The sequence below is a fragment of the Cornus florida genome, unplaced genomic scaffold (genome assembly GCF_030987335.1).
Source record: "Cornus florida cultivar Cherokee Brave unplaced genomic scaffold, ASM3098733v1 CherokeeBrave_3.0.0_Hap2_Chr11, whole genome shotgun sequence".
Taxonomy (NCBI): domain Eukaryota; kingdom Viridiplantae; phylum Streptophyta; class Magnoliopsida; order Cornales; family Cornaceae; genus Cornus; species Cornus florida.
Window position 1 is genome coordinate 11028836 of NW_026775581.1, and position 24711 is coordinate 11053546.

The window sequence follows — 24711 nt, forward strand, 5'->3', positions numbered from 1 at the left end:
ACCAAGTCTTCATACCTGAAACAAATCTCCAGTAACTTCGGGGTGAGTAACATAAAGCTACTCGTAGGAAATGAGCATGCATTGACCTAACATTTTACAAAATTATCACCTTAAGGTGAAACAAGTCAAAAGGGCTCATGCCACCTAACGTCTATGTCAAGATGAGACTCGGGGAGTATCCTAAGCTACCTTAGATCATTTCTAGCATAAACTACAATATTTATGCAATTAAACAATATAGAAGCATACTATATAACGCAACAAGATATAGGTTCTCAAAAGTATCAACTTGCAATCTAAGATACGAAAACAACTACAATAGATCATTCCACCTAAACGTCTATGTTCTAAATGAATCTATAGGTTCGTTCTTAAGCTACATTTGAACATTAAAACACAAATCACAATATCGATGCAATTTAACCAACATTAGAACTTCCAATACAACACATAAAACGTGATTTCTCAAAGTTAACATCTTAAAACTCAAAATATGAAATCAAATAAGGAACAACAAGTTACGATAGCTTCTAGTTATCAACTTGAAATGAAATGCGAAATCAAATAAGGTGGATACTTGGACATCACACCAGATCAGACCGACACCATAGTTACTTTAGGGTTACTAGCCCATGGGTAACCTCCCTATGTGCACATTAGACTGTAAAGGGATAATCCCCCGTACTAGAACCCTGTCCTAGCCGTAGTCAAATACATGCACAACCGAATTTGGAAACACATACAATACATGCTCTAAGTCCACACTACTGTAGCATGACAAATGTTGAATCTTCAGTGTGCGATTCGTTACATGCTATGGAAATATATTTCAACATTGAAAATATAAACTCATGAATCTAATACAAATCTAAAATCATGATTTAAACATATAACCAATGTCAAACACATGATTAAATCATTAACGCTACAGAAATAAAAATTAATTTAATAAACTAATTAATTTCTTTAAGTTTCAAATCTCAATCAAATGACCTCTAATTAACACATGTTAAACAACATTGCATGATCATTACATACATCTATTCAAAATCTTAATTAAGTCAATGGAACAACAAAGTATAATTTAATTAAATCATGATAATTAAATCTATAACTTCTAAAGCAACTTTAAATGGTCCCACATTAATATATATGCTAGTAAACAAGTCCTAGTCATTTCAAATATCAATTTTAAAACGCAATTAAGCCAATGGAACCCTTAAATCGATTTTAATTAATTCTTTTAATTAAAATCTCTAGATTTTCATACTCATTAAAATGCTCCAAAATTAAAGTATGTTAAAGAGCATGCCAAGAATTAATTTAATAGCACATCACAAGTTAATTCTATGCAAGATACGACCATAATAATTAAACTTTCACAAAAGAAAATTATTAAATAAAAGATACAATTTTTATTCAAATAATCTCAATTTAATATATGTTAACAAACATACCAAAGCCTAATTTACTAGCATGCCACAACTTGATTCTAAGTTGAATATCATTATGAGAATTAAATCTTAAACATAGAAAATAATTAAATTAAATTCTAAATTATGAAAAAAAAAAAAAAAAAAAAAAAACATGCATACAAGTTATATAAGCATCAATAGCGTACAAAACAACAAAAATAATAGCCTATAACACCCTCTACCTCAATTTGAGATGAAAATCTCAAAAGCCACCAAAATGAAACCGCTCCGAATCCGACGAAACTTCGGGGTTTTGTCGGGGACAACACGGTGAACATTAAACTCCAAAGAAGACATACCAAAATCCTAACTTGCCCTCAAACCTGAACTCAAAAAATGGCCAAAAACGAATTCTAATAAGGGGAAAGATACGCGTAGTGAAGACAAATATAAAACACAAAGGCACTATGACTTTTTAACAAAGGGAAGAAGCTCAAAAAAAGAAAGAGAAGGTGGCAGCCCCTTGGCTGCCATGGAATCCGGCCAAGAGAGGGAGGAAGAAGGTGAAAAAGTGATTTTTCACATTAAGGCATTCTATTTATACTAAAACCCTAAAAGTGCCCCAAAAGGGTCCCGCCGGGTCCGGAAAAGTGAAATTCACGCAGACGCACTCAAACGGCAAAACTCTGTGAACAAAAAAGAACCAAAATGAGAAAATATGAATAACAGAAAAAACAGCGTCGAAAACCGAGTCCCGGGCAGAGAGATATGCCCCGAACAAGTTCAGCGACAACTAGGGCCAAAAACCCTGCAACTGGGGGAAAACGACCAGAAGGCAATTCTAAGAATACACGACTCGACGAAAAATGAAAATGAATCCCGTACAAGGATCCAAGCTCAAAACGAGGCATCTTTGCAATAACTTTCCTTAATTGCACAATGGCACTTCCAAAAAGTGAAAACTGCACTAATGACTTAGAATGAAAATATCTTCCAAAAATATTTTCTTAAAAACCCCTGATATAAAATATCTTCAAAAGATATTTACGAAAAGCACCCCAAGAAAAGAAAAAAATTTGGAAAAACTATGCATCTATGCCCCTACGGACACCGGGAGCAACCAGAGTACTTTACTGCAAAAGTAAAGATACGTATTTCGTAGAAACCACTTAGAATGAAGATACGTGAAGTCAAAAACCAATTCTGAACACAAAAAAGTGAGGTTATGCCAACAAAGTGACAAACGGGGAAAAGACAAAATAGGAAAAAGGACAAAAAGTGAATAGTGTCAAAAAATTAAAAATGTGGACATGACGCGGTCTCAAAGGAAGTTGTCAATCCAAAGAAAAGAGTCTCAAAAATCATTCCAGAGTACTCAAGATGACACTAAGTGACGAGAAACTAAACTCAGAAAGGAAAAGATCAACGGAAAAAAAAAAATATTTGTGAAAATCTAAGAAAAATGAAAGGAAAGAAAATGACCGGGTCATTACAGTTTCAACCTCCAACAAAAATCACAAAAATACATCGAAGCCTCTTAACAATTACAAAACGCGATTTTCGAACCCTAAACGATGGTTTTCGGCCATAAACTGACATGACCCATAGGCTAAAACTAGTGAGTTTTCCTTAATCGATCGTTTATACGCAAAAAAAACACTATTATATGGTCGAAAACGGACTTATCAAACTGTTGTTCATAGACGTACATAATTCTGCCTTATATCATCTAAAGATTATTTCTTAATAATTTTACAGAACAGTTTAGATCATTCGATTACAATTAAGCTATAAAGTCAAACATAAGATGTATAATTTATAAGAACTAAGGGGAGGAGTAGAACATAGAACTTACCTCTTTGATTTTCGGATCGAAAATCAATTTCAACTTCTCCGATCATCTTCCTCAACTCTGGCAATGATTCCGGTCACCTTCTTCCTTATCTCTTTCTCTCTTTATGCCAAGCCTCATTTTCTTCTTCTTTCAAAACTTACGTAAAAACCAAAACACGCTCTTCTTTAACTATTACACATATATGTAAGCTACCTACAAATCCTAACCTAAATCCAACCAACATAATAATAATACTAATAATAATAATAATAATAATAATAATATATACACACACACACACACAAACTAATATACAACATATATATATCATGACATATATGATAATTTAATTTAGATACACACAAATATACAACATATATATATCATGACATATATGATAATTTAATTTAGATACACACAAATATACAACATATATATATCATGACATATATGTTAATTTAATTTAGATAAAATAATAATTAATATATATATATATATATATATATATATATATATATATATATATCATAAGAATCTATATATAAACTAACACATTTTTCATGACCCAAATCATTATCAACACACCTAAACTCCTCTAACTAGTCCAAACCCATTACTTTGAGTATGAAGCTCAGTGCTAAGCCCATAGAGAATATTTATTAGCTGAAAGTATATTGAGCTCATAATATTGTCCTTTTTCACATATTTCTCCTTTCTTTCTAAAGTAATAGAATTCCAAGTTAGGCAAGCTGGATATGGTAGCCTCAATTCAACAAATTCAATCACTCTAAGTGCCACATCATGATTGATACTGGTACTTCACTCACTCTAAGTGCCGCATCATGATTGATACTGGTACTCCACTCACATGAGGAAAAATGGCTATATCACCTTCTTCTTCTTTTTCTTTTTTTTTTTTCTTTCTTTATTTATTTTTTGTGAAAGGTAAGCTATATCAGCCTTGAATCCATAGGCATGTTACAATTTTTATTTCATAATTGGTATGGTATTAGAATAAAAGATCAAGAATTACACGTGCACAGAGGGCATATCCTCGTAATATAATAAGATTAAAATAAGTTTAATGAAACAGTCCACTTCCAATGCAAACCATGAATAGCGACTTGCAGGACTCTATGCAAATTCAAATACTGATAATTTATGAGCATCAAGAACTTCATAAAATATGTGTCTAGCTACATCCTCGGGAAACATGAACAACTCCCATGTAATCTGGCATTCCCCTCCTTCCATATCCCCCAAATAATAGCAATAAACAGGGCTCTTATGAAATTTTGTATGCTGCTCTTGAGAAATCCATGCAACCAACTCCTATAAATCTTGAAATCCAGCAATTACATGTAAATCCCAACGAAGACCTTCACCAACCCACTGCCAAATGGATCAGCATAGCAGAAATATGTGATCCCTTGTATCTTCTCTTTGTAAACAGAGGGAACATCTTGTTGATCACTTTTATTTATTAAGAAATATATATAACAAAAAGTTAATGATTTCAAAATTTGAGTCAAAACTATAAATTTTTTTATTTTTGAAGATAAAAATTATTAAATATTATATTAATAGATGTAGAAAGTTGAAACCAACCTTTTCAAAATTCAGGACTCATGAGAGACATTAATTTAGGTTGAGACAACTGCATCGTGGAACCAAATAAATGACTCATAACTCAACCGAGTCTGTTCATTACTTAAATTTGAAATTCCTCTTCCCTTGTGATGCATTGCCTCTCTTCTGTCATATTATGAAATTATTCTCCTTAAAATCATGGAGTACGTTTTGTACGGACGTTACATGCCAGCGAAAATTAAATAAACCTTAGACATGGGACATGGGTTCGCAGGAATATGGGTGTGTGCGCGCGCGCGCATGCGTCACATGAGACACCTTAAACGATGCCATCTCCCCCCACGTGGCATCCTTGTTTTAAAATAATGGTAATGTCCAAACTTTATTAGGTTTCATGATTAGGGTTCTGCACAATTAATACTCTTGACATCTTTCTTACAACAAAAAAGTTTCTCTTAATTAGCGGGAAAAAAATTTCTCTTTATAATCAAACTTTTTTTTTTTTCCTTTTTCTCTTTGTGGCAAGGAAAAAAATAAAGAAAAATAAAAGTTCAACGGAAATGTCCTTCATATATATATATATATATATACACACACTCTTGAGGTGGGAGGAAGGAGAAAATTGAATGTGCACTCTTAATTTTGTTTGGTGGCAACAATGAAGAAAAGGTTTTCTTAGAAATGATTGATTCTTTCTCCCACAATATTTGGTTGAGTTGATTGGAAATTTAAAAGAATAGATTATTGCATGCTTTGACTAATACTCTTCAATAAATAAATAAAACAAAGAATGGTTTTTATAAAAAAAAATGTAAAAAAAAAAAAGAAGGTAAAGTATAATGACATGTCCTGAAGTTTGGTATAAGGACGGTATGTAAGTTGGTCTAATTTTGAAAAATAACACCCCTTGTCAAAAATTGTATCCAAATCACTTCTTAAAAATGAGAAAAAGTCAATATTGCCCTCTAATATTTTATTAATTTAAATTATAAAATATCAAAACTCTTAAATGACGCTTTTACCCTTATACACTCATTACACACACACACACACACACACACACACACATATATATATATATATATCTGTGCATATGTATACATCTATTTGTATATGTATTATTGTGTAAACCCCAAACCATCATACACCCAGAATGGCCCCCAAAGCTTCGACCGGCCACGACATCCACCTCTACACCTTCCAACCACTACCACCGCTTAACTTCAATCACCCACCACCACTTTCACCTTCCTATTGTGCCCAAAACTAACCCACCCCACGCTACTACAACTCCTATTTAGGAGGCGAATCGGATTACTATACTTCGCCACCACCGCCATGGTGGCGACCGGAGTCAGAGGAGTACAACTGCTCTGGTTCTCTCGATTACCCACTACCGCAAGCCCATTCAATGACATTGGTGTCCCCAGAGTCATCTTCAACGGCAATCACTACTTCGCTCGCTTCGGGACTTTGTTGCAACTCCCTCATCATCGTGAAGAAGCCGCCTCCGTCTTGAAGCCATACTCTCACATCGCCGTCATCGTGGTTTAGATCAAGACTGGGCTCCAATTTTGATCGCAGCCGTGGGTTAGATCAAGATCGGGCTCCATAGACGTCTTTGCCGAAGATAGAGAGAATGAACCGAGCGGCGAAAGCATTAACCGCCGCCCTCGTCGAACAACCATTGCCACTGCCGCCGCCGCCGTCAACCCAACTCATGGTACTTTCACAAGACTTGTGTACTCTGGCGTTGGGTAAGCTCACCGAACTAGGTCTCTCTTTGTTGGTCTATTTTCGACAATTTTCCTTGCTCATCACCGTGGTTCATTTGATGATGATGATGGGGTGGTGTTGTAGCAGTTGAGGTGTGATGATGATGTGGTGGCGGTATATGCAGTAGGGCTTATTTGTGGTGGTGATATGTGTGTGTGTGTGTATGCGTGTGTGTCTATATATATATATATATATACAGAGAGAATGAGGAGAAGCTTTGTTATCATCGGGTTTTTTTCCTTCTAATTGATTTTTCCTTTCACTCTGTTATGCTTGTTTGAGTTAGCGTTTGGAAAGGGAAAAAGAAGAAGAGAGTGAAGAGAGAGAAAAATTGAGTTTCTCAAATGGATTGTACTCGGTAACCCATTTAGACTTATTTGATCCAAGAGTATTTGTCAATTTTATATCAAATGGTAATCAAGTCAATTCACCATTGTCAGGGTGTTTTTGTCAATTTAATCAAACTTGAGGGGTGTCATTGTCAATCAAGTCAATTCATCATTGTTAGGGTGTCTTTGTCAATTTTATTAAACTTGAGGAGTGTCATTGTTCAAAAATATGCCAATTTATATCTGGTTGTCCTTATGTCAAGTCTCATGGAGTGTCATTGTACTTTATTCAAAATTAAAAAGATGAGATTAATTTCAAATAAAAATAAATAAAAATGTTTTTTTGTTGAGGGGTAGAGGTAGACCTCCTTTCCTTTCCCTTGGCTTCTCTATACTCTACCAAACAAAGAAACTATTCCTTCTTTCCTCTTTCCCATTCTTTTTCCAACCCTTCTTTCCTCCTCCTTTTTTTCTTTTCTTTTTTTTTTTTTTTAAGCTAGGTGATCTTTTCATAGTAAAAGAAAAAGGAAAAAACACTAGACAATGATTTAACACCGTAAAGAAATAAAAAAAGAGGGGAAGGGAGTGACTTTACGGGGAGAATTGCTTTGTGCTAATGGAATCATATATTTTATGGTCTTGTCCTCTAAACCATGACCATTACTATTTTTTTGAATAAAGAAGATTAGACAATGATTTAACACCAAAAAGAAAACTTTAGGGCACCAAGAAAAAAAAATCCCAATTGGCCTCACTCCCAATCAAACCCTCTTGCTGGTGGACTGGTCCCACAATCCACCACCCATGTTACTTTGTTTGCTACCTTCTAGGCACAACAAATAAAGTGAAACTGCGCACCATTTTAATATAACAATCTCTCTTTTGGACAAGAGCGAGCAAAGCTGATCCGTTGGTCCAGTAGAATAGAAACGCGATATAGATATTTTAAAGGAGGAGGTTCTTAATTCGACATTCAAAAAATGTATTGGCAGTCCTGAATTGTTAGTAACTTATCCAGAGATTGATAACACTTTTCATGAATTGTTGGTTTGTTGAAAAATGCATTGACGGTCCTAAATTGTTAGTAATTTATCCTGATAACACTCTTCCTGAATTGTTGGTGAGATTGGTGTTTGTCAATTTTACATGCCTAATTTGTCTTCTAAGGTGGATCCAAAGCTACAAGAACTAGTGGACATGTGTTAACAGTGTGGCTAAGAATAATGAGTAGTGGGGAATGTGTCTTTGTGCCTCCCGTGGTGTCAACATCACACAAGGATGTATTGGATGAGAATTAGGGGATCCCATGGGCCAGTTGGGTTTGTGCATCTGCAAAACCAAACGTTCATCAAAAATTTTCAAACTCCACTGCATCTGATTCATCATGACTTCTCCACTTCACATCCTCGTCCACTTTAATTTATTAACCATGAGAATAAATGATTGAGGTGTAACTTTATCCAAATGGCCATGCAGACTTGTTTTTGTTTAAAGCTTAACTCGTGCTCGATCATCAGTAAATGATTCGGGCTTCAACCTTACAAATGGCCAAGATTGACAAAATGATATTGGAAAAAAATTTACTAAAACGTATAATTTTTTTTTTTTTTTTTTTTCATTTGTTTTTTAGAAAGGTTTATATGCATTTAGCCTAAAGATAGAAAATAATAAAATTTTAAATAATATATTTTACGAAGACAAAAAATGATTCAATTTATTTGCATAGTTGATAGGGGTAGGTGATGGATTTCTATAAAACGAAAGGGGTAAGCCCAATTACCATGACAACATGTCATAGGCCATAGGGGTGTGTAAAAAAATCATTAATCCGAAAAATCAAACCGAACCGGATCGGATCGAATCAGACGGTCTGGGCCAGTTCCATAGCGGTTCTGTCTGGTCACGGTTTCAAAATATTGGAACCGTGAATTTTTTGTTTAGTCCAAGATTAGGGTCCTACAGGATCGGATCAGCACAGACCGAACAGTTATAATATGTATATAAAAATATGTTATATTATATTTGTATATATATATATATACAAATATATATATATACAATTTCCCACCTCATGGATAGTTCCATGGTACAACCTGGTGTGGCACACAGCTTCTATCCCAAGAATGAAATTTAACATGTGGCTAGCAGTTCAAAGCAGACTCCCCACACTCGACTCTGGAGCTATGGTTCACCATGATAATACCTGTGTCCTTTGTGGAATTGAAAATGAATCACATTCCCATCTCTTCTTCAGATGTGACTTCTCAGCCCCTCTTTTGAAGTTTATCCAAGCTAGATGCAGATTCTACAATTATTTTCTTACATGGGAAGACATGATTCTGTGGATCAGTAGCCGATGGAAGTCAAACTCTCCAATGAACATCCTTAGGAAAATCTCCATATTAGCTCTAGTATATCACACATGGGAGGAAAGGAACAACCGTATCTTTAGAGGGAATCCATCAACTCAGAACAGGGTTCTAACAAAGGTCTGCAACTCAATCACATCCTTGCTTCGACTAGGTTGTCTAAAGGATTGCATGGCCTCTAGATCGATTCTGAGCAGCTGGACTCTCTCTCTTTCTTGTTGTAGACCTCCTCCCCGTCCACCAGACTAAAAGGTGGAGGGTCTCTCCTCTATTGCCGTAGGTTTCGCTAACCGGAATTGTTTTCAGTTCTCTAAGTATCGATTACATTGCTACTTGAAAATCCTTTTGCTCTTGGGATGGGCCTCTCCTCTGGGTTGCTCTGGTTAAGGGCTGGGTTACCTTTGGGCTTGTATTTCCTGTGAAAGGCTGTTTTTGGCCAAAGGCCTTCTTTGTATTTTTCCCTTTATATATATACAATTTGCTTTAATTTTCCAAAAAAAAAAAAAAAAAAAAAACTTTGTAAGGAATTTCGGCACAACGATCAAACGGGAGCCAACATTCATCATTATCTCATATTCTTTTATTTACTTTTGCTTCTCCCAATGATTTGATTTTTGGGTGCGTGACAACATTCCTCCACTATCTCATTTTTTTTTCTTTGCTCACACCGCCTCATTCTTCTTAGTTCTCATCGCCGCGGGATCCAATTGTTAATCAATCTCTCTCAAGTAACCAGAAGTTCAGTTATCATCGACGATCTTTTATCGCTACCATCGGTGACATCATCTTTTTCTCTCTCTTTCCCTCCCTTTCTGTTCAAAGATCTCTAAGTCTCACGGTGTGTTTGCGCCTCAAGCACAACCAATAACGACAACGAATCAAGTTTCTTAGTTTTCAACCACAGATTCGTCATCCTTTTCAGTTTCAGCAAGATTCAATCTTATTTTAATTTATAGGGTTTAGCTTTTAGGTCCATTTCACACATTTTCCCCTATCTTTTTCTCTCTTTATTTTAGCCTTCAATTCGGGAATATGAATGTTTTTATTGATTTTTTGTTATATATACAATTTAAGAGAAAAATTTAGAAAATAAAATTCAACTAGAACCGTGAAACCGAACCAAATCGAATCATTTTTTCATGGTTTGGGTTGTTTAGTTCCATAACTCAAATGGTCTGGTTCGATTTCAGATTTTCTAAAACCGTAGGGAGCGGTTTGATTCCAAAAATCCTCAAAATCAAACCAAATTGGACTGTGTGCACCCCTAATAGGCTGAGAAAGAGGAAGCCTTAAGGGACACCTCGAGGGTAGTCAGAGGACTCACTAGCCAAAGTATAGGCGCACATACATGATGTAATGTTTGTGATTTTTATATATTTATATATATATGTGTGGTAGCAAATTTTAAAAAGAAAATAAAAGTCAAAGTAGGATTTTTCTTGGTGGGACCCACCACTAATGCACATTTGTATGGCCAAGAGGCCATTTGACCTCTCATTTTCTCTCTCCCCGTAAAAGCTCCCTTTCACTCATTTTCATTTCCTTTTTGCTTCAAGCTTTAGACTTTGATTTGTCTCTCATTTTTTAGAGATTTTTGGTGCATTTTGTGGCAAAATGGAGAGCTTGGCGAAAACTTCAAGTTGATGTAAGCAATTTCATCTTTGGCCAACCATAGAATTTTTGAAAATTGGGCTTGGAATTGGGATTTTTGCATCCTTTGAGGTAGAGGTGCTCTAATATACAATTTCTTGGATTTCTTGTGAAGTTTTCTTTTAATTAGATTCTAAGCATGCTTAAATTTAATTTTTTTAATTATATTTGTTGTGGTTGTTGGTATTTAAGTAATAAAGGCATGCTAGGTGTTAAGTAAGCTTAGAAATATGATTAAACCTTTTGTAGTGAATAAGCATGCTTAGTGTTGATGTATTATATGCCTATGTTTTCAAATTGCTATGAAAAGTGATGTAGTAATTTTGAAAATGAATGATTATATTTTATGTTTTATCGATTTAAATTGTTGGATTTGCGAATTGAAAGTATGTAAAATGCCATGATTTAGAAATTATGAGAATGTGATATTGTGTGGGAATTCATATTTTAAGCATGCTTGAATAATGTGGATGAAATATAGGAAATTTCTATATTGTTATGGTATTGAAGGATTTGCATAATTCATATTTTATCATTGGGAAAGTAAAAAGGGAAAAGTTTGTTTTAAAAACAAATGAAATTGTTTTTGGGGAAAAGTTTTTTAAAAGTGTTGTGAAAAACCGGACGCCTAGGAGGCACCTAGTGATCCGTAGTGTTAGTATGATCTAGAGGGGGGCTAGAGAGAAACTTTAGTGTGGTTGAGCTACCTAAGCCCAGACGATGCCGTGGAGGTGCCATGTGGTCGAGGAAAGTTAGGCAACCCCTCCCTCATGACGCCTTGGAGGTGCCTTAGGTTGGATTGCACTAACGGTTTGGAGGATTGAAACGGTATCGTTTCGAAAATAGGGAGCGACATTGCATGGCATGGCATTGCATTGGCATACATTGTACAATTGGTGGTTAGACGACTTGAGTATGTATTGTTGGTATTATCGTTGTTTTGCTTGTTTTCCCCAAGGCATGACCTTACTTACTTGTACTCTATTCCTTATGTGAATTCACGGGGACATAAGAAGTGTGTCTTAGACACTTCTTACTGAGCTTATGCTCACCCCTTTAATATTTTTTTAGGACATGGGAAGGAAGTGGCGGACGACGCTCCTCTATAAGTTCTGATGGATTAGGGGATTGTTTTGGCATATTTTGTAGCTATGATCTCAAATTTTTTTTTATTACTATTATTATTTTTTTGCAGCTATTATAATGTATCGAACTTGAAATTGACCATAGTACCCTTAGACGACCTCGGGTTCGGGTAAGGATCTGGTTAGCGATTCGGACCCTCGGGTTCGGATCGTTACACATGCATTTCTCAAGGAGCATTTGGGAAGAGAGGTTCTCAAGGAAGACCACATTCTCACCATGGGATGATTCGGGCTTGAACCTTACAAATGACCAAGATTGAAAAATGATATTGGATGAAATTTTTTTCTAATAAGTAAGATTTTTTTTTTTTTTTTTTAAAGAAAAGTTTATATGCATTTAAGGTAAAGATCGAAAATAATAAAATATAATAAAATTTTAAATTATATAAGAAAAAAAAAAAGATTCAATTTATTTGCATCATTGATAGCTGTAGGTGATGGATTTTGTAAAAAGAAAGGGGCCCACGTACCCCAAACGTGGCACCTAGGTAAGCCCAACTACCATGACAACATGTCGTAGGCCGAGGAAGAGGAAGCCTTAAGGAACACCTCGAGGGCAGTCAAAGAACTCACCAGCCAAAGTATAGACGCACAGACATGCATCTCTCAAGGAGCATTTAGGAAGAGATGTTCTCAAAGAAGACCACATTCTCACTATGGAACTCCTGAGAATGCTTGAGAAGGGTGCTCAACACATAAGTAGAAATGTAGTGTCAGAACGAGACCAAGGTAAACTGGCCTCGAGGGCCTGCGAATCCTCACTTGAGGATCTAAAAGGACCATAGAATTGGAGGATAAGGAGGGAGAGTTTGCCTTAATTATAGATCTAGTGAATGGCCTGGTGGAACAACGTGCTTTAATTGAAACACTTATAATCACATTAAATGTTCCTAGCTATTGTCGCCTTGGAAGGGGCGAGTGCATTTAATGCTGATATAAAATTAATGTGGCCAAAACACTATTATAACCCTATGAGCCTAAAAGGTCATGAGAGCCTACTGAGGTAGGTACGAGCTCCAAGAAGAGCCTCGAGAATAAACCATTGGGCACTCCTCGGGGCTATAAATAAGACTTTTATGCATGCATGGAGTCGGGATTAGGCAACCTTAAAACTGAGAAGAGGCAATAGATGTTCTTACCTTCGGTATAACTTTCATTGGCTAATTTACTTCTCCTCATTTCTTTTAAAGATTCTATCACGGTCACTAAATACTCTCTCAGTATCCAAATAAATATCCATTTTTGACAATATAACTTTTTAAGAGGATAAGTTTTACGGAGTAATATATATATATTTTTTACTTTAGTGAATATATTATCAAATCTATCCATAATTTGTTATTTTTTATAAGTTTAATGTAAAAAAGTTAAATTAGTAATATTATAAAAATACTCCCTCTATTCTATAATAGTTCCTCTTGTGAATCACAATTCCAAAAACACATAATTATTATAGGACAGAGGAAGTAATACTTTGAAACATTTATTTTGCGACATAAAAAAGAATAAGAATGTGGCCATTTATTTTGTTAGGAGGTATGTATATAAATAAATAAATATGTAGTACTACCGTAATTCACACCGTTATATTCTTAATTTCTGACGTATAAACACGTGCTATTAGTGGCGCGTTGAGTTAATACTTGTTTGAAAAATCCAACAACAACATGCACTGTAATCCACATCCCTTCCTTCCCTCCATTTTTCCTTCGTGATACCTGCAAAACTTTCTCTTTAGTCAAAAGCACCTTTGGGTCCCTCCCATCTCGATCTGTTTCTCACTCCTCACTCTCTCTCTGCTCCTTTCTTAATCTCTCATCTCCTCAGTTTTCAACTCATTAAACTAATAACAAATCAAACAAAACACAAGATTTGATTTATTCATTCACATACACATGTACATATACAAGTATAATAATCCAAATGATTATCCAACTGTAAAGCAAACCTCCTTGGATACAGAGACCTACACAAACCCTTTCTTCTTCTTCATCTTCTTCATTATCTTTACTCTATGCTCAATCCAAAAACAACCCAGAAACGCTAAAACACCTAACACACAGAAAAAACCCACAATGCCTTCAAGACAACCTTTTCCTCCAAACCCTAACCCTAAACCCAAAACCTTTCTCTTGTTCCTCATCATCACTGCAATTGCCTCTCTCACCATCCTGTTCGCCATTCTCTACTTCCTCTACTACCTCTGGTACTCTCTCGTCCACCGTTCTCGGACCAGCCCGTTCGATTCCGGTGCCCCTCTGGTCAAGTTGCAGAGATTCAGCTACCGAGAGCTCAAATCGGCCACCGATGAGTTCAGCGAATCGAATTCGATCGGAAAAGGAGGGTCCGGCACGGTTTTCCGGGGAATTCTCCGGGACGGCAAGCTCGTGGCAGTGAAAATGCTCGATTCGTCATCGTTTCAGGCCGAGAGGGAGTTCCAGAACGAGCTTCAGATTCTAGACGGCTTGAGATCGCCGTTTGTGGTTTCGCTATTAGGGTTTTGTATTAAGAAGAAGAAAAGAATACTGGTATATGAGTACATGCCCAATCGTAGCCTTCAGGAGTCACTTTTCTCTGAGGAAAATCCCAACTCGAGTCTCAATTGGGTGAGAAGATTCGAGATTATTCTTGATATCACTCGAGCGCTTGCTTATTTGCATCTTGAATGTGACCCTCCGGTGATCCATGGGGATGTGAAGCCGAGTAATGTGTTGCTCGATTCAGAGCACAGAGCGAAGCTTTCTGATTTCGGGCTGTCCCGGTTGAAGATTGAAGGCGAATTCGGAGTTGATTTGTTCAGTCAGGACTTGGGGAAGAGTCAGGAGCTTTCCGGGAATTTGGCGGTGCTCAGAGGGGAGACTCCAGCAATTGGGACTCCGGTGGAGAGCCATAACGAGGTAGATTTCGCTCTAGCTTTGCAAGCTTCTTCTTCTTCGAAAAATAGTGGAATTTGTCACAATTTGAAAGCTTTGAACTTGAATTCTTTGAATTATAATGCCAACATTGCAAATGAGATTGAGAATAAAGATAGGAAGGCAAAGGGTAAGGAGGTTTCCGGGGTTGAAAATGGCGGGGATGATTGGAACAAGTTTGTGAACTATGATGATGAGCTTGGTAGTATTGATCATAGTAAAGATTTGAGTGTTGCTTCGGTTGTTGATCATACGACGAGTACCAAACAATGGGGAAAAGATTGGTGGTGGAGACAGGATGGGAGTGGGGAATTGTGTAGCAAAGACTATGTTATGGAGTGGATTGGGAGCCAAATTTGTCCGGCAAATCCTGACTGGGATGAAGAAAAGAAGTGCTCTCCAGAGAAGTCCAAATTGGATATTTCAATTCCATTAGATAAATTAGAAGATGTGAATGAAACCCAATTAAAAGATCATGGTTTTGAGTGTCCTAAGAAGGGGTCTGAGAATGGGAAAAATTTGGGATGGAAAAAAACCCGAAATAAGAAGCACAGGAAGATGCAGGAATGGTGGAAAGAAGAGCACCTTGATAAAATTTCCAAGAAAAGTAATAAGCTAAGGAAGCTTGAAAACAAGTGTAAGAAGGGATTTAAAATGCCACATTTTGATTTGGGCCGACATTTTCATTTCCGAAGAAGAAGAAAGATTGGGCAACAGAACCAAAATGAGGGTGATCCAAATATGGAGTTCAGTTTCAGGAGGGGGTGGAAGAGAAAGAATGCCCGTTCTGTTGGCAGTGACATGTGGAGTGGAGATCTTTTTAGTCGGGAGTTGAGCAGCACGACAAGCATGAGAGGGACTCTGTGCTATGTTGCACCAGAATTTGGTGGGTGTGGGTACTTAATGGAGAAGGCTGACATTTACAGCCTAGGAGTTCTTATCCTTGTGATAGTGTCCGGTAGAAGGCCATTACATGTCCTTTCTTCACCCATGAAGCTTGAGAAAGCAAACTTGATAAGCTGGTGCAGGCACTTGGCACAAGCTGGAAATATATTAGAACTTGTAGATGAGAGATTGAAAGATGAGTATGATAAGGATCAGGCAAGTTTGTGCATCAATTTGGCGCTGGCTTGCTTACAGAAAATGCCCGAGTTGCGGCCAGATATTGGGGAGATTGTTAGGGTTTTGAAAGGGGAGATGGATCTACCACAGCTCCCATTTGAATTCTCTCCCTCTCCACCTTCCAAATTATTAAGCAGATCGCGGAGGAAACTGAAGTCCAATGCGGAATAAACTTAGAAACACCCTCTTGGTCTTGCTTCTCCAAACAGGGTTTTTTTTTTTTTTTTTGAACATGAGTGTAAGATAGAAGAGAGAGGAACAGATGTTGTATATCCAAAAAAGATTTGTTCCTGGAAACTGAAGGTTTGTGTACTGTGTATGATATTGTTGTAATGTATATTAGATGTATGACTTCTGATATCTTTACCACTTATTGAATCCAATATTGAAGAATCAAGTTCCTGTATTGCCTTCTTTTTATTGTAAATTCTACCCTCTTTTTTCCCCTTTCTGGTAAATCTGCAACTTCTACTTTAGTCTTTGCATTTGGGGACTGTTTGTTAGCATTTTAGTTTTGTGGTATTGAAAATAAGACCAGCAACTGAATCTAATCTATGCCATTAGAATCTGCAGCCTGCAGTCACTAATGACATGCAAGTACTTGTGTATATATGCAAGTCCTGCAGCCTCTGTTTATGTTATTTTGACGAACTAGGGAAGGACTCTAACATGGGCACACTTGCTTGAATAGCTGGGCGCCCTATTGGTAATGCCATGCAAGTCCTACAATCACCAAAAGAATTGAAGTGCAATAGTGAAGCCTCCCAAATGTCACGAAGTGATTCCTAAGACGCTTGGAGGATGGAAGACACGCATGCTGGTTGGCAAAGATCAGAGTTTTGACTGGGAATGGTTCTAGGGAAGGGGCGTGCAGGAGCACAAGATGGTACCTCTTCAGAGTTCAGGCAGGTCGACTCTGTTCAGTTTGAGGTGCTTGTCGCTGATCGTGGACTTGACTATGAAGAAGGAGTTGGCCATCCCTGCACAAATTGGTCGGGAGCTGGAGTCATTCCCCTGATGAGACCAAGGTAGGTCGAAACCAGTCAGCATGTATCCTTGGGAGGGCAGGTCGTGGTGGCTGACCAGGGCGCTTGCGCGAGCTGAAGCAACGCCTTGGTGCCGCACGGGCCGTACCGCTGCGCCAAATCTCTAGGCCCGTGACAAGTGGTATCAGAGTAGGACTTGGGGTAAAGCATGGTGGGGTGCCCCCTTGTCGGTCCGGGAGGGGTCAGAGAATGAAGACGGTGCACTGAAGTTGCGTCGATGAGGAGGAATCAATGCAGTTGGGGGGAGAGCCTCCATCTCCCCAGGAAAAGGCGTCCGTTGAAGTTGCGCACTGGAGGGCTAGAGGGCCGCGCGCACCAAAGTGTTGGGAAACGTGCTAGTTTTAAAAACTTTTCGAGGGATTTAAATTCATAGATCTTGATTCATTACATAAAGACAAGTTTTATGCAAAAATAAAAATATGATGTATCATTTAATTAATGGATTGAATACTTACATCAAAGGTCTGAGTAAACCTTTAAATCTTTCCTCTAAAGTGAGTATTCTCACTTATTGTGGATCCCTTAACAAGATGCCTTCTCCTTGGATCTCCATCTTCTTAGTAATTGTTTTGCCTTTAGGAATCACTCATAAGCCTCCATGAATGACCTTGGAAAACTAGGCTTGTGGGAGCCTCCATTAGATGAGAACATAAACCCTAATTTTCTAGAGCCTCCATTGGATTGATATCTACTGACTATCCCTACTATGTAGCGGATGTCCTGTTTGGTATAGACCATGGCATATATGAGACTCCTATATGCCAAAGCATATAGTTCTAGTCTCATTTGCTCAATCTCCTCTGCTAGTCTTGGAAAACTACTTACTAGAGAAAGCAATCCATATAAATAAAGCAAGAACTCATTCTTTGAGTTATACATACCAAACCTGGTCAAAACTTTATCAATGTAGGATTATTAAGATAAGCCTATTTTCCTTTTAACCCGATCTTGCAAAAGCTTGATCCTAGGAATATAGCTTACATCTTGAAAAATCCTTCATTTAAAAGTAATTGAACAACTACCTCTTTATTGATGACAAACCTTCCACATCATTCTATATGAGTAGGATGTCATCAATATATATAGAATCAAAAAAATAATGACATTCCCTTGTACACTCATGATTTATTCACTAAAAAAATCTTCTGGTATCTTTTTGTAGATTAACTTGCCTTCCATAAGAACCACCCTACTAGAAAGTTCTACAAGATCCTAGAATTTATTAGAATACATAGATTCCAACTCTGATTTCATAGTAACTCGCCAAAATGATCTGTATCCATATCGGTTCACGCTTTCGTGTAGCTTACTGGGTCCAACTCATGTTTAACAGTGATGTCCATAACGGTCTCACCTAAAAACATGATTCTGTCGGATTAGATAATTATCCTCCCACTACATCAATGTACCGATGAAGGAATCTGTGTACTAGACGATGCTGAAGCATCAATAGGGAATTCATATATAATTCTAAATCTCTATACTAAGTGTGTTCATATGTGGTACATCTGGTACTCATACCATATTCTCTAACACTATGCTACTAGGTATGTGATTCATAATATGATTCTCCTATAGATAAACAGTGAGTGTAAACAATCAACTTTTATCATTGAGATCATAAAATAATCCGTCCTAGTGACTGATAAGCGCCGAATATTGTATATTCAAGCGTCCTAAATTACATTAACAAAGTCCAGTTATTAATTATTTTATGTAGATTAACTCCATTTGCATGTTTTTATGCATTTTCAGGTTGAAGTGCAAAAAGGAAGCAAAAATGAGGCCTTGAAGATTTCCAAATTCTTGTCCAAATACCATTCACGGAAATCCCACACATGTCTCCCCAAATGTGGAAACTACTTATGAGCCAAAAGCTCCGTTTCCTCAACGTCTTCAAGAGTCGACACATTTTGGGAACAAGAATTGTAAAATTCAAGACATGTGGGAAGTTTTCAAGCAAGTGAAGATTAACTTGCCCCTGTTGGATGCTATCAAGCAAATCCCTCCCTATGCAAAATTTCTCAAAGATTTGTGCACTCAAAAGCGCACTTCTAGAAATCATTTGCCAAAAAAAGTGAGGTTGACTGAAAATGTTAGTGCTATCATTCAGCACAGCACTCCCCCGAAGTATAAGGATTCGGGAGCCCCCACAATCTCGTGCGTCATTGGTGACAGCAAAATCGAGAGGGCCCTCCTTGACTTAGGAGCTAGTGTGAATTTAATTCCATACTCGGTCTACCTACAACTTGGTTTGGGAGATCTTAAGCCGACTTCCGTGGTTTTGCAACTTGCCGATAGATCGGTCAAGCATCCACGAGGTATTCTCGAGGACGTTATCATCAAAGTGGACAAATTCTACTTCCCGGTAGATTTTGTGGTTCTTGATACGGAACCGGTCCATGACCCAAAAAAACACATTCCTGTGATCCTTGGTAAGGCCATTTTTAGCCACGGCTAATGCATCAATTAATTGCCAAACCGGGGTGATGGACATTGCTTTTGGAAACATGCAAGTCAAACTCCACATCTTTCATGCAACTCAACATCCCTCCAATGAGGATGATTGTTTTCTTGTGGATGTCATTGATGAAGTGGTCGAAGAATCTCTCCCCTTCATCCTAAGCAAAGATCCCCTTGAAACTTGCATGTCCCATTTTGACTTCTCAAACTTTGATGTTGATCAAGCCATTCAAGAAGTCAATTCCTTGCTTGATATTAATGCTATCATGGATGTACCTCCTTGGAAAATTCCAAAAGAACCACTTCCCCAACTTTCCACCACTCCTTCGGTCCCATCATTGTTATCTCCACCACAACTTGAGCTTAAGCCGCTCCCGGCCCATCTCAAGTATGTGTTCCTTGGTCCAAAGCAAACCCTTCCGGTCATTATTGCCTCGGACCTTCAAAAAGACCAAGAGACCAACCTTTTAGCGGTGCTCTAAGAGCATAAAGAAGCTATTGGTTGGACAGTGGCGGATTTGAAAGGAATTGACCCCTCCATTTGTATGCACCGCAGTCATATGGAGGATGACGCAAAGCCTACTAGAGAGGTCCAGCGCCGGTTAAATCCAAACATGAAGGAAGTGGTCATGAAAGAGGTGATCAAATTGCTAGATGCGGGAATCATCTATCCTATCTCTGATAGCAAGTGGGTGAGCCCCACACAAGTTGTCCCCAAGAAATCCGGGCTCACCATTGTTAAAAATTCAGCGGGCGAGCTCGTGCCACAACGAACCACCACCGGGTGGCGTGTGTGCATTGACTATCGTAAACTCAACTCATCAACTAGGAAGGATCATTTCCCACTCCCATTTATTGATCAAATCCTAGAAAGGTTAGCTGGCCAAAGCTTCTATTGTTTTCTTGATGGTTATTCCGGCTATAACCAAGTGGCCATCGCCCCCCAAGATCAAGAGAAAACAACATTCACATGTCCCTTTGGTACTTTTGCCTATCGACGCATGCCTTTTGGTCTATGCAATGCACCGGCAACGTTCCAAAGGTGCATGATGTCCATATTCTCCGATATGGTTGAAAGGTTCTTGGAAGTTTTCATGGATGATTTTTCCGTATTTGGCTCCTCCTTTGACTCGTGTCTCAAAAATTTATCTCTTGTGCTCCAAAGATGCAAAGAGACGAATCTCATTCTAAGTTGGGAGAAAAGCCACTTTATGGTCCAAGAAGGCATTGTTTTAGGACATGTCATTTCTAAGCGGGGAATCGAGGTAGACAAGGCCAAAGTTGAGTTAATCTCTAATCTTCCTCCTCCGAATTCCGTCCGTCAAATCCGTTCTTTTCTTGGCCATACCGGATTCTATCGTCGCTTCATCAAAGATTTTAGCAAAATCTCACGGCCCTTGTGTAATCTCTTAGCCAAGGATGTTCCGTTCAATTTTGATGACGCTTGCATGGAAGCTTTCATCAAACTTCGCATTCTCCTCTCCTCAGCCCCGATCATGAAACCCCCTAATTGGTCTCTTCCCTTTGAGATCATGTGTGATGCATCCGACTATGCATTAGGGGCGGTTTTGGGCCAACGTGTGGATAAACTTCCGCATGTCATTTATTATGCTAGCAAAACTCTCTGCGATGCCCAATTGAACTACACCACCACTGAAAAAGAATTGCTAGCTGTGGTGTACGCCTTGGATAAATTTCGCTCTTATCTTCTTGGCTCCAAGGTCATCGTCTTTTCAGATCATGCCGCTCTTAGGCATTTGTTAGCGAAAAAAGAGACAAAACCCCGCCTAATTCGATGGATCCTCTTACTTCAAGAGTTTGACATTGACATCCGGGACAAAAAAGGGACCGACAATGTTGTCGCCGATCATCTCTCTTGCTTACTTACTGAGAAATCTTCAGAATTTGCAGCCATCCATGATTCCTTTCCGGATGAGCAACTTCTTCAAGTTTCACATTCTACTCTTCCATGGTTTGCGGATATTGTCAATTATCTTGCGGTTGGCAAAATTCCAGCTCATTGGTCCAAACAAGAGAGGGACCGGTTTTTCTCCCAAGTCAAGCATTTCTTTTGGGAAGATCCGGAACTATTCAAGTATTGCCCGGACCAAATCATCCGGCGATGTATTCCTGAAACCGAGGCCACAAGCATTTTAAATTTTTGCCATACTCTTGCTTGTGGAGGCCATTTCAGTGCCAAAAAGACCGCTAACAAAATCCTTCAAAACGAATTCTTTTGGCCTACCTTGTTCCGGGATGCATACAATTTTTGCAAATCGTGTGAACGATGTCAAAAACTTGGATCCATGTCCCGAAGAGACATGATGCCCCTCACCAACATTTTAATTGTTGAAATTTTTGATGTGTGGGGGATTGACTTCATGGGACCATTTCCATCTTCTTATGGTTATGAGTACATCCATGTAGCGGTGGATTATGTGTCTAAATGGGTTGAAGCCGCGGCTACCAAAACCGATGATCATAAAGTCGTGATCCATTTCATTCAATCTCACATCTTTAGTCGTTTTGGTATGCCCCGAGCAATCATTACTGATGGCGGATCTCATTTCCGAAATCGTTATCTCAAATCCGTCCTTGCTAAGTATTCAGTCATTCATAAGGTTGCTACACCTTACCACCCTCAAACGAGTGGTCAAGAAGAGATTTCTAACCGGGAGATTAAGCACATTTTAGAAAAAACGGTTAGACCGGACCGCAAAGATTGGTCATTAAGGCTAAACGATGCACTTTGGGCTTACCGGACAGCTTATAAGACACCCATTGGCATGTCACCATATCGACTTGTCTTTGGCAAAGCATGTCATCTCCCGGTAGAATTAGAGCACCGTGCTTATTGGGTCATAAAACGGTTCAATTTTGATCTCAAACAAGCCAGCTCTAATCGTGCGTTGCAATTAAATGAACTTGAGGAATTGCGTAATGACGCGTATGAAAACGCAAAAATTTACAAGGCAAAGACTAAAGCTTTTCATGACAAACACATCGTCAAAAAGTCTTTTGCCCCGGGACAAAAGGTCTGGCTTTTCAATTCCCGCTTGAAACTCTTTCCCGGTAAACTCCGGTCAAGATGGGATGGTCCATACATTGTCACTACCATCTTTCCGCATGGAGCAATCGAACTTCATGATCCTGCAAGTGGATCACTCTTCAAGGTAAATGGCCAAAGGCTTAAGCCTTGCATTGACGGCACAATTCTAACCCGAAAAGTTGAGGAAGTCCTCTTGACGGATCCAATTTATGAGGATTAGTGCCTGCTTTAGCTTGGTCTAGCTATCGACATTAAATTTAGCAAAGCAAGGGAATAAATTCTTTCGATGTTCCAAGCTTCCTTCTCCTTGAAATTGCTCGTGCCTTAAAAAATTTTTCTGGGAAACGGTTTAGAAAAGCCAAAAATTTGATTTTTCTTAGACCTTCTCAACTCTAATTTTCATTCCCGGAAGTCTCCATCGCTTTCTAGCAATTTCATTAGATTTTTCAAATGCGACTCATGTGCATATTTTCTCATTTTTACTAAAAAGTTTGAAAATTTTCTCAAAATTCTTCATGCATTTGAGATGTTTAAAAAGTTGAAAAATTGCACGGTTTCAAAACAAAACTTTCACAATTTCCCATGCATTGGAATGGTTTGCAAGTTTAAAAATTTTCTCCAGAAATTTCATTCATGCATTGTGTGATGTTGCAAAGGTTTGAAAATTTTCTTACATCCACCCATGCTTTGTGTGATGTTCTGAAAGTTGGCATTTTTTTTCCATGCATTAAATATTGCAAAGTTTGAAAAAAAAAAAAAAAAAAAAAAAAAAGAGAGAGATTGTTCTTTTTAAATTTTCCATCCATTTGAATGAGACGATGTTGCACCGTTTCAATTTTTCCTATACATTGGCTTGAATCCATCAACATTGCATGCATAGGAATTTCATGCTTCTCAAAAATTTTATCATGCTCCACAAAGTTCCTTGCTTGCATGCATTTCTACATTTCATGCATTGTTGCATGCATTTCTCTGATGCATGCATTCCTTCCTATCCGAGCCCACTGCTCAAATTCTTTATGCTTCCATATATTAATGATCTCTTTCCTTGAACCATTCATGCAAGCTCATGCATGGACATGCAACAGCATTCAAGCTCCATACCGAGTGCTTTAGTTTTCAAGCTTCACTTTAATTTGGCTGCAATTTGGCTGCCTCAATTTAGAGCAATCCAATTTCCATGAGAAGTGCTCGAAATTCCTTGCAGCTGCATTCAAGGTTCAACACCAAAAATCACGAGCCTACTGCCTTCATTTAGAGCATTCTAGCTCCCATTTGGAGTGCTCTAAACTTTTTAGCCCAACTTCTGCAGCTGCATGCTACTGCCTCAGAATCGAGCACTCGTAGGCCAAGCTTCGAGTGCTCGAAGCTTCACCATTTGCTTAGCCAACTCACTGCTCTCATTTCGAGCACTCGAGCTCCCTCTTCTGAGTGCTCGAACTCCCCATACAACCCACCTGAGCCTACTGTCTCCATACAGAGCACTCGACCTCCCCCTTGCGAGTGCTCGAAGCACCTCACCCAACACAAGCACCTCAATCCATGTAGAGCATTAGAATCTCCTTCCTCACCCCTCAAAACCTCCACCATCCACCATCCCTCTCGGCCTCACACCATTCAACCACCATCAACCTCACTTCACCACCCTCATCTCATCCCACCATGCATGCAACCCATAACTCACCACCATCAACCCCCCAACCTTCCTCCTCTCTCTCGGCAACCTCAACCCTCCTGCATGCAGGCATGCACGCCCATGCATGCATGCCCCTCCACCAACCCCCCCAACCACTTCTCCACTCTCCACTCTCCACCACACAACCCACCCCTCCCCACCTAAGCATGCAAACCATGCATGCTCCCCACCACCTATCCTTCACCTCCCACGACATCCATGCATGCATGCAAAACCAAGCTCCCTCACCAACTCACCCTCACCCCATCCCCTCTCCAACTCACCTTCCTCCTTGCTCAAGTCAACCTCCAACCCAACAACCGACATGCACCCACA

At 38.5% G+C, this 24711-nt stretch overlaps 1 protein-coding gene across 1 annotated transcript; it reads left to right on the forward strand.

The window, feature by feature from the left end:
* Nucleotides 1–13805: 13805 nt before the first annotated feature.
* LOC132284395 (putative receptor-like protein kinase At1g80870) lies at nucleotides 13806–16569 on the forward strand. The gene has a single exon (XM_059786505.1). The coding sequence runs from the start codon at nucleotides 14004–14006 to the stop codon at nucleotides 16311–16313; it is 2310 nt and encodes a 769-aa protein (XP_059642488.1). The 5' UTR covers nucleotides 13806–14003; the 3' UTR covers nucleotides 16314–16569.
* The last annotated feature ends 8142 nt before the right edge of the window (nucleotides 16570–24711 follow it).

Bases quoted from the DNA above. Each gene is read 5' to 3' on its own strand.
- LOC132284395 (XM_059786505.1), top strand. From the start codon at position 14,004: ATGTACATATACAAGTATAATAATCCAAATGATTATCCAACTGTAAAG.